Source organism: Gambusia affinis, linkage group LG24 (genome assembly GCF_019740435.1).
Source record: "Gambusia affinis linkage group LG24, SWU_Gaff_1.0, whole genome shotgun sequence".
NCBI classification, from domain to species: domain Eukaryota; kingdom Metazoa; phylum Chordata; class Actinopteri; order Cyprinodontiformes; family Poeciliidae; genus Gambusia; species Gambusia affinis.
In genome coordinates this window covers 13,128,356-13,144,226 of record NC_057891.1, presented here as the reverse complement: position 1 = coordinate 13,144,226, position 15,871 = coordinate 13,128,356, and the positions used below count along the sequence as shown (strand labels likewise).

The 15,871-nt window shown below is 38.1% G+C and overlaps 1 protein-coding gene across 5 annotated transcripts in view; it reads right to left on the bottom strand.

Annotated features, from left to right (window-relative positions):
• The window catches only part of scn1lab (sodium channel, voltage-gated, type I like, alpha b), a 37,544-nt gene extending 26,042 nt beyond the window's left edge, over nt 1-11,502 (bottom strand). For 3 of the 5 annotated variants that reach the window (XM_044110327.1, XM_044110326.1, XM_044110331.1), the window contains exons 1-5: nt 11,239-11,502; nt 3,986-4,305; nt 2,421-2,539; nt 2,079-2,168; nt 824-952 (exon numbers count right to left, since the gene is read on the bottom strand). In XM_044110327.1, coding sequence (XP_043966262.1) covers nt 824-952; nt 2,079-2,168; nt 2,421-2,539; nt 3,986-4,252 — 605 coding nt within the window. In that variant the 5' untranslated portion in view covers nt 4,253-4,305; nt 11,239-11,502. Of the gene's footprint in view, nt 1-823; nt 953-2,078; nt 2,169-2,420; nt 2,540-3,985; nt 4,306-9,254; nt 9,484-10,704; nt 10,799-11,238 lie in introns of those variants that run through there. The other 2 variants (XM_044110329.1, XM_044110328.1) reach the window with 2 other exon arrangements.
• Nucleotides 11,503-15,871: the final 4,369 nt, after the last annotated feature.

Genomic DNA, 15,871 nt, shown 5'->3' with positions numbered 1-15,871 from the left:
CTCAAAGGAATAAGCACAAGCTGCATTTTCCTTACAAATGTGAACAAAATTTGTTGGAAAAATACAATCTCGCAATTGTTGCGTTTCCATTAAATAAGAAACGCAATTAAAATCACGTGAATAAGTCACTAAAAAATATCGTCGCCCAACTACCTCCTGTCAACTACTTCTTTGTGCTTTCCTCCAATGGTAACAGCCGGTTGTCAATCAGGTGACTCATGTGATGTGAAAAAAGTGTTTCCATTGCAGTTTTGTAAAATAAACCATTTTCAATAGAGTCACAAAAAAAACACCTCGTCCTAGAGCAAAAACTTTTTAAAATTTGCAGATTCCTATTAAGCATATTTATCAGATTGTGAAGCTGTACGGTCAATGGAAATGCAACTACTAGACAGAATTAGCATTAGCATATTAACCCTTGAAAACAAACTCCCAGGAGATTTGAAATCTCTGATCGGTGCATCTCTACATGATACAATATATAAGATACAAAATCTTTACCAACAAGAAAGCATGCACTGTAACACTCAAGGCTTTGTCTTGCACTTTAAAGACAAATAGCTGGAATCACTGAGGCGTGATTCAAATATGGGCCAATGTGCGTGCTTTAGGGGCTCACATCCATTATGACAGAGTACATTTATGATTCCTAGCCATGCTTTCAAAAGGTACACTTCTAAACTTCAGATTACATTCTGTTCATCCTCTCACATACAGGATGGATTAATCTTCTGGGCCGATTAACATTAAAAACCTTTGACTCCTTAATCTGTGGCCAGATAATTTCAAGATGATCCTAACAAGACTTTGTGGCCATACTTACGCCATGAGGATGACGCTGAAGTCCAGCCAGTTCCATGGATCCCGCAGGAAGGTGAACTTCCCCACACAAAATCCCCTGGCCAGGATCTTAATCAGGGACTCGAAGGTGTAAATCCCTGTGAATGTGTACCTGGACGGCAAGGTGAGGAGGAGAGGAAATGAAAACACACGCAGAGAGAAAAATTGGATCTGGCTGCAACCAGCAATGAGACAGAGAGAAGCTAAGTCAAACACAGAGCAGATTACACACAGTGCATTGCAAAAGAATGCATCCCCCTGTGACAATCAAAAATTTCAATGCCAAGTATTGGGAGTTGATGTCACAGACCAACACAAAGTGGTGAATAAATGTGTTGTGAAATGACAGAATGATGCAAGTTGTCCTAATAAAAATCTAAAAAGTGCAGTATGGATTAGTATCAAACCCTTGGGCTCACATTCAATCAGCACCACATATACCTGCCAAATTATGAAGTACCATGTGTAGTTGGTCAAAAATGAATAATTTGGGTTATGTAGCCTGTCACAGGGGGAGATTGGTATTTCAAAGTCGTATTTTCACCATGTAATGCATTCATTCTTCGAGTTTCAAACTAAACATTTAATTACCATAATAAATAATTTACAAGCAAAGGATTTTGCTCCAATTTAAATATTTATTTAGCAAGCTAAATATTTAGCTTGCTAACTAAATACTTAGTTCGCGAGCTAAGTAGTTAGATTAAAGCAAATATATTTTGCATCCTAAATATTTAACAATATTTGAACTAAATACCTAGTTTGCAAGCTAACTATAATTGAAACAAAAGTTTTAGTTACTTAGTGAGATCATTTTTTTTATTATAATTAATATTTTGTTAGCTAATTATTTGGCTTCAAAATAAATATTTTGGCAAGTTGAATATTTTATTGGTCTCAGTAGCTAAGTAGTTTACAAATGAAATGCTCAGCTTGGTGGTGAAAGCTAATAATTTACCAACACAATTTCATTAGCAAACTCCGTATTTAGTTTACAAACTAAACACTTAGCTTGATGTGACATTTATAAATGAATGAATAACATGCTGAAAAATGGACCCCCCATTTAAAATCCCAAATTAATGCTATACATTTTTCCTTGCTTACAAATGAAACCCCATAAAGAACAGGTCAGTTGGTGCTTTTTGTGTTTGCATAGTGACAAACTGTGGAAAAGCTGAAAGAGAATGAACACCTCTCACATTATTATGAATCTTAGTGGACATCTGTGTACTTACTCTACATTCTTTGCCCACTCTGGGGGGTTACTCAGGGTCATGAAAGCACAGTTGGTCAGGATGGTGAACATGATCAACATGCTGAACATCGTAGAAGCAAAGTTAAGGTGCACAAGGAAATTGACTGATTGAAAGAACAATAAAACCAGTCAAACTACATCGAGCCAGACAGCATTTAAACTAACACTGACTGCCCTCTGGGTGTATTTTAGTGATGAGAAGATTAACAAAGTATTCAGAGCCACACAGTCTTTACCAGCAGTTCCTTTAACTCCCCCTTTTGTCTGATAAACCCCTTTAATCCAAATCGAGCTGCATCCACCATAAACTCTGAAAGGATATGAGTGCACTAAAACTTTAATAGCTATCCTCCTCAGAGGGTTGAAGGGGTTTAGGATGTACAAGGCAGAAGTGGCATTGAAACGGAAGATTGCCTTCCCACGATTCAATACTATGAAGGTCTGAAAGACAAAAACAAAAAAGACCCAAAAGGGTTAAGATTGCCATAGAAAACATTGTACAGAATGTGATGCATGAAGGCCATAAATACAGAAACCGAACATGGCTGAAAACTGAAAACTTTTCCACGAATCAAATTGTTACAAAATAAGATAAAGAAAATGGGTTATTTGTTTCTTTATTAAATGTGATACTGAATCCCAGGTACATACTTCCATAAAGAATATTAACACTTTATCTTATCTACTGCTGTGCTATGCAGGAAACAAATAACTTGTTTAGCAAAATGATGCTAAATTGCCCAGTTTTTATGGGATTTATTGTTGATATTCCAATACCAAAAAGTCATGCTTTAATTGAGTTTTTATCTTTACTAGAGAGACACATGCCTTCAAAAACGGTCACTACAGTGTTGAGGATGTTATCGAATATAGAGTAACTTTCCTACTTTATTTTATGGATTGAATTAGTGAGATGAATGCCTTTTTGTGTGCAGGTATATGTTTGAGGTTGTATCCTTTGTGCATCGTAGGATTTATTTTTGTAAGGTAAACCCATTTAGGGTTTCCTCATGTAAAAAAAAACACTTAAAAATGCATGTGATGCCATTCCAAGATCTGAGTCTTGACGCTAAATTAACTTCATAGTATTTTAAGCTAATCATATACTGACTTCAAGAACAACATCTTCTTGTTTGCATGTGATAAATGTTTTAAATCAACGAGGTGTTCATTACTTTACATGCTCTGATATGGGATATTAACTTAAACAATCTGAGAAGGTAATTTATTTCTGCTAATCAACTCGAGTCAAACTCGTTCTGTTTTATCACACAGCAATAGCTTTGTTTGTAGTAATTTTGATGATTGTGGTGTACAGCTGATGGATGCACAAAATCCAGCTTCTCTGACAAATAAATACAAGAACAAAAACGTATAATTATGTTTCAATCTTTCCAGGTTTCACTTTCTAAGTGGAATTACTGAAATACATGAACGTTCAATAACGGCCCACTGAAATGACATGCATATGTATGTTAAGTCGGGTTATTTAAATTTTTTTTTTGCCCTATGACTAACTAGAGGTGTAGCTTGAAGTGGATATCATGTAAATTTCTTTGAAAGGACATGAAAACGTGAAACTCCTGGAAGTACAGCCCTCGATTTTAATGAAGATTATTACTTTTTAAACATGACACTATCCTTGAGTTGCAGATGGATTATTTGGACTTTTTTAAAATAGAAACCAATATGCTGAAAATGTTCTGTACAGAGTTTGATCACTGGAGAATAAACTTCAACCTTTCATGAAAAGCTAGAGTCTGAAGAGTTACAATCGTTCAAACTTGACTGCATGAGTCATACCTTAATCTGAAGGACAAATGAATGTTATTATGGGAACGTGTTCATGCTCCTTTGTTTCTCTTGCAGAGACAGAGTGAAACAGACCTTCTGGTTGCAGTAGAAGGGGTCCAGGTCCTCCAGAGGGGTTGACACCAGGCCTGGCGGGATGTCCCCGTAGATGAAGGGCAGGGACTTCCCCGCCTCCAGGTCGCTGTTGGGCTTGGGCCCGTTTTCGTCATCGTCGTCGCTGCGGCGCTCCGCCCGGGGTCGCCGGGCCTCCTCCTCGGCGATGCGCCTCTCGATGGCGGCCAGCGACTCGGGGACGAAGGGGCGGAAGCTGTCTGGTCCGGGCGGTACAAGCAGCTGCGCCATCTTGTCATCCTGCTCCTTCAGAGGGCAGCGAGGGGCTCAGCTATGGAAGAGAGCTGCGGAGAAATAAGTGGGGGAGGGGTCCATAACACTGGGTGTTGTCATCACTACTCCAGTAAAATCTCTTATTTTAACCTGCCCTCACAGGTTCTGTGATTATCAGAACCTGCCATCACATCTGGATAGATATTAGGAGTGAGAAACAAGGACGCAGCGAGCCGGTTTCACATGCTAATGCTTCAGAGTGACTAACACTCTGGGTCGCCTTTCTGTTGAACACAATTGCCTGAACATGTTCGGTTTTATAACATGTTCGGTTGACTGATGATGTGAGCACCACGGAGCATGAACCACTTCACAATTATCCATAGTCTTTTTCAGACGGAGCTCTGAGAAGAAATGAACTGATAAAACCCCGAGGAAAAATATTCACACCTGCTGATTGTTTCCACTGCGCTTTAAACAATGATTGTTTTCCCTCCTTCATACATTTAAGTGCGACTTTATTGAAGATTCTTCAGGAAGTCCAGAAAACAACAGACAACCCGAGTCCTGAGTATTCTCTTCATGACAGGGTCTTCAGTTAGAAGCTACAACAGATTCGCTGTATTACAGACTGCTACAGGAAATCGCAGCCATCAGCATCTTCAAGAACTTTGAAGAAAATGTGTAACATTATACATTAAGTATAAGTTTATTTGTATATTACATGTAAGCGACAAGGCAGCTAAAGACAGTCATTAATTGTTAAACAAGCACTAAACATGACATTTTGTCAAATGCCATCAGATAAATCATCAATACACATCAAATATTTTAATCAGTGCTCCATTTACTATTGACTAAAAAGTAACTCTAAACCGGTGGGGGTTTTAGCCTTGGTTGGAAGGAACTCAGTGTTTCAGCAGTTTTGCAATTTTCTGGAAGTTTGTTCCAGATTTGTGGTGCGTCATTATAAAATGCAACTTTCCTCTTGGATTGCGAAAGCATTTTAGAACAGAAATGATTTTTAATTTCTGTGCCAAAAACCGAAACTCCAGTTTGTGGTCATATTGCGGAAACCTTCAAGGGTTGTGAATACTTTTGCGAGGTCATGTAGATTTTAACTTCCTAAAATAATCATCAATTAATTTTTAGATAAAACATTTTGGCAAAATTTTACTTCAACCTGTTGTTGAAGTATGTACCTATATTTGAATGTAGCTGTATACCTCTATACAGGTACATTTATACCTCTATACAGGTACAGCAGCATTAATCTAACTAGTCCTCCCTATGTAGCTCTCTATCTTTGTCTTTTTATCACCGTGTTCTGCCTCTTGCTACCAGTGCTCTCTATAGACTCAAAGGACATTTTGTCCTGCAGTAATTAACTAGTAGATTAGAACAGGAAAAAACTAAAACCTCATCAAAAACATTTAGAATAAACTAGCACGACGAGCTGCTGCCATTTTCTTAATCAGTAGCAGCACCGGTTCCTCTGTCAACACCCAGGCCCGGTTTGCTCCCGCAGGACAAGTGGTGAGAAAACACACAAACAAGTTCCTCAACAAAAGAGAGAAAAAAAAAAACCCTAGTGAGCCATTATCACAGGCTGCTTGGTGCTTCCCCTTGTGTGTGCAGTATTACTGTATTTCTAGAAATATCCCCATTGACCGGGACTCAAAAGAAGTGATCCCTGCTTGAGTCGTCACACGCCGTCAGTCAACGGGTGTTTCTGTTTCAAAGAAAGACAGACAATCGATACAAACCACCAGATGCAGTTGTTAAGCCTGTCTCAATCAGCAATCGATCAATTAATCGCATCATAAATGAAAACGATAATTCCCAACAATCGTCACAGATGCTCCCTGTTAATATTGTTGAAAAACTGCCATTTTGAGAAACGGCGCCAAATATTTGACAACCAGTTTGAAGTATTTAGTCTGCACTACCTGCCACTTGTGCCTGTTTTCCCTGTCTAAGATGAAGAACTATTATTTTTTCAAATGCAATTGTGGTCACAGACACTTCGTAATGCATTTTGATTATTGTTTTGTTTTATTTTGGTATATTTAAAATGCTTTCTGGTTTCTGCTTTCTCTCCGGGTTCTCCGGCTTCCTCCCACAGTCCAAAAACATGACTGTCAGGTTAATTGGTTTCTCTAAATTCTCCCTAGGTGTGAGTGTGTGTGTGAATGGTTGTTTGTCTTGTATGTCTTTGTGTTGCCCTGCGACAGACTGGCGACCTGTCCAGGGTGAACCCGCCTCTCGCCCGGAACGCAGCTGGAGAGGAACCAGCAACCCTCCTGACCCCATTAGGGAAGAAGGGTGTAAGAAAATGGATGGATGGATGGTTTCTGCTTTAGAAAGCATAAACTTGAGTGGGTGTACTCGTATCATCATGTCATTGTTACTATATTAGCTAAAAATGATCTCAAAATGACAATATTACCATTTATTGTAATCATTTCCAGGACAATTTAAACATCCAGCAAAATTTGGTGTCATGACAGACCTAGTAGTAACTGTAGATAATGTTCAGATAGATACTAGAGATGTCTGGTAATAATATGGTATGAAATCATAAATTAAATCTATTTTTTGGGAGTTTTATGATCTGGGGCCAGAAATTCACTGACTAAAAACAGATGATCTTCTGTTTGATTAGACTAACTGGTGATTACTCAGGAAATTCGAAAAAAAAGTCTGATCTTTCTCTCTATTAGTGCAGACATCTTGCCAAATAAACACTTTAAAGTTGTGATTATAACAACACTCTTCTGTGTGGAGGTGTTTGCTGAAGGAAAACAAGTCACATTTAACCATTTTGTACATCAGTCAGGGGATTTAAAATGAAGTCATAATTGTCATGGCGACTATCTTGGTAAATATTGTGATTATCAGTTCCACTATGTGCCTATTTTCTTTTGTCTTTCTCATCTGTGCTCTATGGTTCTGACAGCATGAGGCATCTTTTTCACACTTAAATCTGCTGCAGATTTCAAACTGTGGTCAATAAGGATCTTTGCGACAGAAGATCCATTAAACACATCCGTGTGTGTCCTAAAATCTCCCAAAGGGTCATGTGTTGTAACGTGTGGCTTCACGGCTTGTCTAGTTGTTTGTAGATGCATTAGTTCTCATCTTCACCTCCGACCCTACACCTCAAGCTCAACTGTCATGGTGGCCGTCTGTACAGTCAAATTTAACATGACAGACTGACAACATGGACGGCCAGAAGATATTTCTGCTTATGGAAAGAATACATAGCTATAAGCGTAAGATGTGATCTGACTCACACATACAAAAGCTAACTAAAGATGTGAGGGACATACAGTCATCCATTAATTGTTATTCTTTATAGAACTAAATTATTACAACAAAAAACGGCAATGCTGATTTCAGGATAATTTGTTCAAACTACTGTAAATAGAAGCAACTGTTGCATTGACCTCATAATAAAATACTAAAAATGCGAAACATGTTAAGTTTCAGAAAATTCACTTATCTTAATCTGTATTACTAATTCTTCCAAAAAGAGTGATCAAATATCCAGCTAGGTGTGTGACTTGCTAAAAAGGCTCAAATCAAGTATTAGTGGAATATTTTCAATCATACATTCTTATGCGAATGAAACATCCTTTAGAAATTTGAAACTTTTCCACTCAGTTAAGTCTAAAATGACTGCAGCTGTCTATCGTTTGGTCATTCCACCCAGAAAAAAATTAATAAAAATTATCAAACAAAACTAACGAGGTTTTATTGAATTGAACAAAAATTTACTTGGGGATCGTTCTAGATCCAAAACACACTGTCGGCTCATTTCCTGGATTGATTTTCTCATCGCACAATTCTGCTTCAGGGTAAAAACTGCTGGATATTTGCAGTTTTGTTTCCTGTGACTTTAAGAGAAATGCAACAAACCTGCTTAATAAAAATGTGACATGTTTGTGAAAGTAATGATAGTTTAAGAATACCTAAGATTTAAGAGAAGGTGACCAGTGTCCTGCTGGATCCTCTTGAAAATCATCTATTACAGTTATGAAGGTAAAGCTACCTGAAAGAATGGTTGGCATGTTAAAAGGCTAGAGCATCACGTCAGCAGAGGACTGCTTACTTTAGACAAGTTTTACTCAATAACAAGCAGAATACATGTTTAAAGTTAACTGAAAAATAATGCTAGCAAAACATCCGAATGTTAATAACAATCACAAGCCAGACCGGCATTTAAAGGGTAAAAATTTCAGCACATTATTATTTATTATGCATGGAGAGAACAACGTTTAATAATAGCATCTGATTTAAAAAATGCTGTGGTGGCGTAGGGGATAGCGCGACCCACATATGGAGGCCTTCAGTCCTGGACGCGGCCGTCGCGGGTTCGATTCCCGATTTTGCCGCATGTCTTCACCCCTTTCCTGTCAGCCTACTGTCATATGAGGGACACTAGAGCCCACAAAAAGACCCCCTGGTGGGGAAACAAAACATAAATACATAATACTTGTGTAAATATTTTTCAAAAGTAACTATTGAAGACAGATGGAAACAGTTAGTCAAAAATGGTAACTACATACAGAGTCTCAGGGAAGCCTTCCTCTCTTTAATATTACACCTCCATTATCAGTCTTCATGCTCATGCGTTCGCTATGATTTTCCATGGACAGATGGTTCGCTGTCCATGGTGCTGAAGAAGAGGAAGGCAGCTGTCTCCAAAACAAACAAATGGAAACCTCGATTAAAGTCGCTTATTTTTCTGCTGAGGGTTGTCTAAAGCCTGCCGTAAAAACCCAGCATAGATAAGCCGACATGAAGTACGAGAAGATGCTGCTGGCGGGGGGAAAAACCCCTGTTAGGTACGTTTAATTGGCTGAATTTCAGAGAAAGTGACCTTAGAGCGACTCTGACAACATTTCCACGCGCTAGAACCTGATACACAAGCTGGCAATCAGGCAGAAACTCCGCGCGCTGATTTCTTCCAGCGCACACGTGAAGGTTGACATGAAAGAAGAAAGTCGGACGGTACCGGAGTCGTCGCTACTTCACAATCAGCAGCAGCAGCAGCAGGAGCAGCTGTCGCCATGTTGACAAAGTCTCCGTGTTCGCCTCAAAAGCGTCACATTCGCCACTAACGAGAAGCACCCACTGGATACTCCCGCAGAAACAACACGATGAAACCTCCCCAAGAGTAAACACTCATGACAGCATAAAACAAAAAGGCCCGTAAGCGTGGGTATTTGCACGCGCACACAGGTGGGAGACTAACCGAGGTTGAGGGTTTCAATGGCTTTAGAGACAGCAGCAGACAGCCTCCACTGCAACCTCCTTCTGGAAACCGGCTGAAGTTGGCTTCTGATTCAAACCACTGAATAAAGAGCTGTTCCGCATATTTTGCTGACTCTTATCCTCCTTGTTTCAAAACATAAAATGCCTGAAAAAATGGCTAAGTTGTTTTATGCCAGAATGTTTTATATCTGGCTATGTAAACAGTGCTGTTGAAAAAGTATTTCCACCTGTCCAGAGTTTTTCCTATTTTGTCACTTAAAAATGACAGATGTTGCTGTCAGAAATAGATAACGGCCAACCTTTATTTAAAATAGGACAAATAATATTTACATGATGATCTAAAGCAAATCGGTATGACATGATTTAATTGGTTATTTTCACACTAATACATAGATAATGTTAAAAGTATAAATAAGCAACATAAATGTTACCCTTAGCTAAAACCTAGAAAATAAAATAAATGACATCCAGCAGTAATATTTATATACTTTAAAATATAAATACAGTTTTAGATGTTTCATTATATGTTTAACCACACAGGCTTCTTCATTCTTCAAAATAGCTGATATATGATCAAATACATTAAGTTCTAGAGGTTCTTTTTTTGTTTTCTGTCAAGCTGTTAAACATGGCAGTGACAGCGTTTGTGCCAGGCAACCAATCAATGTTAATGAGCTCTAGCAATATTGCCAAAAAGAGAGGTTTTTATCCAGCCACAATCATGTCTGAGCTATTTGAATCCATAGTTATGAAAGTGAGTGAAATAGCCCTTTAAAGGAGTTTCGAATCGCAAGCCAACTTCACCGTCCTCTAATGAACCGATCTGTAAAGTGCAAAAGGACATTATTGCCAAGCAGACAGAGGACGACCTTATTTTTGATCGACTTAACCTTATGACACCTTATGCGTTATTGACGAGTGTAAAGATGGCTACTCTCAAGAATGACGAACAAGGGAGAAACGACTGGTTTATAAATGAGTAAACTATACATGTGAAAGGTGATCGAAAAGTGACAGTCGAACAAATGGTTCTGAATGAGTCTGGGCGTGTCCTTCCCAGATGTGTGTGCACTGTTGTCATTTCCTTACACACACAAACACACACACACGCACACTGATTTTCCAAAAATAGATGGAGGAGCTTTTTTTTTCCCTCCCCGTCACTTCACTCACACGTAGGTCTTGCCTACCTGTTCGAAATCTGGAAGAATGTTCTCTGTTTCTGGGTCACATGCCCTCGGGTATAATTTGAACAAAAAAAGATCTCTTTAAAAAAAATGCTTCACCAGCACGCGCACGTCGTGAAAGATTCTAGTTTCTTTTTCTCACACAGGTTTGTTTGTCACGACGAGGAGATAATTTGATTCCTAACAGGGGTAGATATCCTCTTTAATGGCTGGCTGGTTTTACATAGAGGAAAAACATACATTAACCTTTGTTTTACATTTGAAACCTCATCACTGAAGGAGAAAAATATGCATATGAACAATGCTGAATATGCCTGGCACGCGCGCAATTAGCGGAGGGATATCATAGAAAAAGATAAAAACGCCACATAGACCATTGATGTTACATGGATTAATTTAGCACAAAAACGCTTAAAAATTACGTCACACAAAATTGCCAATTAAAATGGGAGAGAAACCATATATTACTGAGTCCCAATAAACTGTCAGGCTACATATTTTTTTATATTCAGTAAAAAAAAATATGTGAATACTTACCACCATTACGGTGCCCAGCAGGTGGGGACCCTGAAGGTAGATCCCATATCCAAAAGAATAATCCTACAGTGATTAAATGTGTGATCAGTCAATGCGAGATTTAAAGGCTCTCGCCCCTTCTTTTGTGAAATCCCGTTAGGCGAAAGTATAATCATCTAATAAGCGACTCTTTGATGCTTTTTTCTCCCCTCCTTTTTTTATCCGCCCTTGCTTGCCGTGGAGAAATCATTCCGCGCTTCCGGTTGGTTAGGCACGGCGCGGCGGTCTGGCAGTGAGTGTCGTTCACACGGGGACCGTCACAAAATGGCCCGTACGTGCAGCACTTCTAGAACATTTCCAAACCACGGTTCAAGATGCGAGCAACCTGTTGTTCGTCACCAAAAGCACTAAAAAACCCAGAATTTCTCAATATTTCAAAGTTCAGGTGATATTATGTTTTATAGGTAGATTATTATTATTATTACTATTATTATTATTATTATTATTATTATTATTATTATTATTATTATTATTATTATTATTATTATTATTATTATTATTATTATTATTATTATTATTGTTGTTGTTGTTGTTGTGATAAAGTTTTCTGTTGTTTTATTATCATCTACTTTGTTATTATATCATCAACTATAATATTAATTTTGATCATTATTATAATAATAGCAATATATTTATTATTAGTAGTATGATTTATTATGTTTTGTTAACTAGGATTTTTTTATTTTGCTTTCTTTTTGACCATATGTATAAAAGAAAATAACATACGAATTGTGATGTATCAATGCTGATTTTTTTTTCTGATCATCATAATTCAAAGTAGTTAAATAACGTGTTCGATACTTGTTTAGGTTTTCAGACACGTGCAACCTCACGTGGCGACCACCTTAGAGTCCACAGACCACGTGTTCTGCGAAAGAGGCGTTTCACTCTGTCCATTTATTTCTGGAGAAACACTGCCACCTGCCGGATAATTTGTGGGATTACACAACCTGTGTCACGTAAGGACTATGGGAAGTTTATTCAAAGGAAACATGGCCTTTGTAAAGAAAGTTATGAACAAAAATAAATACAATTCTGTATCTGGAAAACAGATTTTGTTTTATGCATTAACATATATTGGAAGAGTTTCAAATCAGTCTGAAACTGACGAACACACAATTCTCTACATGTTTCAAATTAATCAGTGCATTGAAAAGCAACGCCACTCTACAGTCTACCAGCTATTTCCAAATTATCGAAAGTCCTTTAGTCCCTACTATGAACAACTTTAGAAGTATTTATGTGTTTGTCTGGTTCTGAAAGGTTTTTATTAAAACAGTGCCAAGTGGGAAAAGCCATCAGCATAACCTTTGGGAAGAAATTGTTGTTGAATAAAAGACACATTTCAAACAAATTGAAGTTGACTATTCTAGACTGAAAAGACTGTAAAAGTAGAAAAAAATCTAGACAGACACTCCAAGAGCTTACAGCATTGTTTCTGAACCAATTGTTTTTGCCTATCAGTTGGAAAAGTCAATATGGTCACTTTCAAAGTATGTGATATCCATTAGTCCAAACTGTGCTCAAAGACGTGATAAAAAAATATCTACCTTTAAAAAAAAACAAACCCTGAAAACAGAATGCAGAAGTGTGGAAAAAGTAGCTTCACTTTTGCTGTCTGATAATAGGTGCTGTGGAAACTCCTTAAAAACGTTGTATGCAAAGTTAAAATTAGAACCAGAGTTTTTTTTATTTCCTCCCAGTACTGAAGTACAGCTGCAGTTCAAGCTTTCCAGAATTTGACAGCAGGTCTTAGGTTTGAAAAGTTACATCTGGCATCTCTGTTGCACGCTTGGACTGAGAAAAGCAATGCCATCTTCGCACATAACTGTACAGCTGCAGTTATGCATAAATTATTTCACTTACTATAATAATAATAATAATAATAATAATAATAATAATAATAATAATAATAATAATAATAATAATAATAATAATAATAAAAAAAAAAAATTCAAATATTGTCAGTTGAACAAAACCTCTGTTGTAGAAACGGGAAAGCGTCCTTCTCAGGATGGACACACACCCTTGTGCTCAGTGAACCACGTCCTTCTCACATGAGTGAAAGGAGTTTCACTTCAGTATGGGAACCTCATATAAACACACCCTTATAATCAGGTTTGATGAACACATTTCAGTTCATGTTTTATAACCTTAGAATTTCGCAGAATGTAACTCAAGTTTGCTGCCATGCTATTCTATAGAGTCATGGGTACACCCTTACAGCAGTCATGAAACATGTAAGACAGGAGAAAGTAGACATAGTCAAAGTCTACAAAACACCATATTTCTGAAGTATTACTTTGTGTTTTTGCCGCTATACAGAGAACTGCAAGCTATCAAATTATGGCATGTGCTAAATCTTTATGTTGGCTGTTCGTGTAGTCTTATACACACAAAGCTACAAGACTGCTACAAGGTAACACATCAAATCTACAAGGAACACATTTATAATTCCAGTGTTCATGCTCCATGCTAGCACCTATTAGGTAATCCCAACTGAGTTAAGTCACTTAGAAATATACTATCAGATTTATGCAGGGTTGTAAAATTAATCAATGGAAACATCTTCTTCAAAGCACCCCCAAAACATTACATCATGTTATCCTTGATTGTCGTATTTCACAGCTCTTTGTGGATTTGCAGTCTGTTTAATTAGCAGCAGAGGAAGAAATTTTGAAGTCTTGTTCGAACTCTGGTTAAAAGTGACTTGTACTTCACACGTCATCTTCCCCGTTGTGCAGAAATATTAAACCGCTTTGGGCCTTTTTAATATTCTATGTTCATTTGGGAGGATTTGACAAAAGAGGGTTCAATAAAGCCTCATTCCACCATTTTCTGATGCATGTCTGTGTGCATTATCTGTCTGTTGTGGAGCTGTTCCTTCCAAGAAACAACAGACTTAGCCGTGACACATGGAAACAGCCTGGATGGTGACTAAACAGGCTCTTTGATTACTTCACAGTTGTCAAAGAAAACTCATTACACCAGACAGTCACACAGTGATCTGTTTACCACAGCCAGCCCCCGTAGAAACCCACCGAGTCTCCAGTGACAGACTTCATCATGAGATTACTAGATTACAGCAGGTGTGGACATGTGCTCCTCAGACTTGATTTGATTAAAACAGCTACTTGGATACTCACATGTTCTCAGATTAAGATCACTTTGTGTTTATGTCACACAGTTGTGCGACTCCCTTTTATTATTATTTTTTCCTACTCAGCGAGACTGTGTTCGATTTCCTTGAACATTTTCATTGTCATTACGTCCCTACGTTTACCTTAAATATTTCCCTTCAACTCTGCTGAGCTACTGTTCTCCTGTGGTCTCCACATCATGATGCTACCACCACTTGATTTATTACGTTTTTGTATAACGAAGCTTTGCTTTACCGGGTCACCAGGAGCAGATGCATCTCACTCTCCACAAATCAGGAATGCAGCACACACAAACACAGACATGCAAAGTGCTGTCATGTGACTGGGCAGGGCCTCATAGGTGTGGTAGCCTCAGACTGCTAAACAGGGATTAGAAGGGAATAGAAATTTCTCCATCTCCCTGGACCAACTCTTTCTATTGCTTTACAGAGCAGAAGAGACAGCAGAAGGAGAATGAGACCAATCGGTGGACACAGGTTAGTGAACAGCGCATAGATGGATTTATTAGAAGAGTTTCTGAATGTGACAGCATGGAGAGAGAGTCTTCCCGCAGCTCTAATCCCTCTGCCCTAAGAAACACAGTAAGCTTATTTAGAAGCTAGCATTACAGGGAAGCTACCCATGTTTACAAGAGTTTAGCTGATGGTGTTGGTATTATCAAGTATTTTACTTCTTAAATTAGTACCCTCTTTTACATGTATAAAAACAGCACATTTCTGTTTAATCCTTTATCTGTCCATATTCCATATCATTTAAACTTTTTCATATATTTTTTTTTATATTGCAACTTCAGTCTTCAGAATTTTTAATGAAGCTTTATGTGACTGACCAAGCGCGCAATTGCGAACCATTTGGTCTCCGTGCAAAACTAACAGATCATCACAAAGGTGGAGCATGGTGGTGGTAGGGTTATGCTGTGGGGATCCTTTCCCCCATTAGGTATAAGGAAATTGGTCAGAGTTGGGAACCATGCAATTCAGAATTTCCTCCGTAAAAATATCATTTAAAAACTACTTATTTCCCTTCTTTTTCACAATTAAGTGCTATTTTGTGGTGGCCTGTCACATAAAATCCTCTCTATAAATTGATGTTTGTGGTTGTTATGCAAAATGTCGCTTAGCAAATACCTAAGGATTTGATATATTCGGCAAAATTACAAGATGTCTTGATAATATCTAAAGGAGAAAGCAAGTCACCGCTCCACAGATTAAGAAATAAATAGATTTCTAAGGGAGGGGCTAAGCGGAAGTACGTCATTCTTGTAAAGACCGTACCTGATACAAGCTACATTATAAACTAAATACATACTCTTTGTAATATCGGGTGTGTTGACAACAAAAGTAGCTTTAGGTAAAAATAAGCAGCGGTGGGTGGTGGTGTGCGCACGCGCGTACCACCGCGCTGGGAGAAAAAGAGGCGGGTATGAAGCAGGC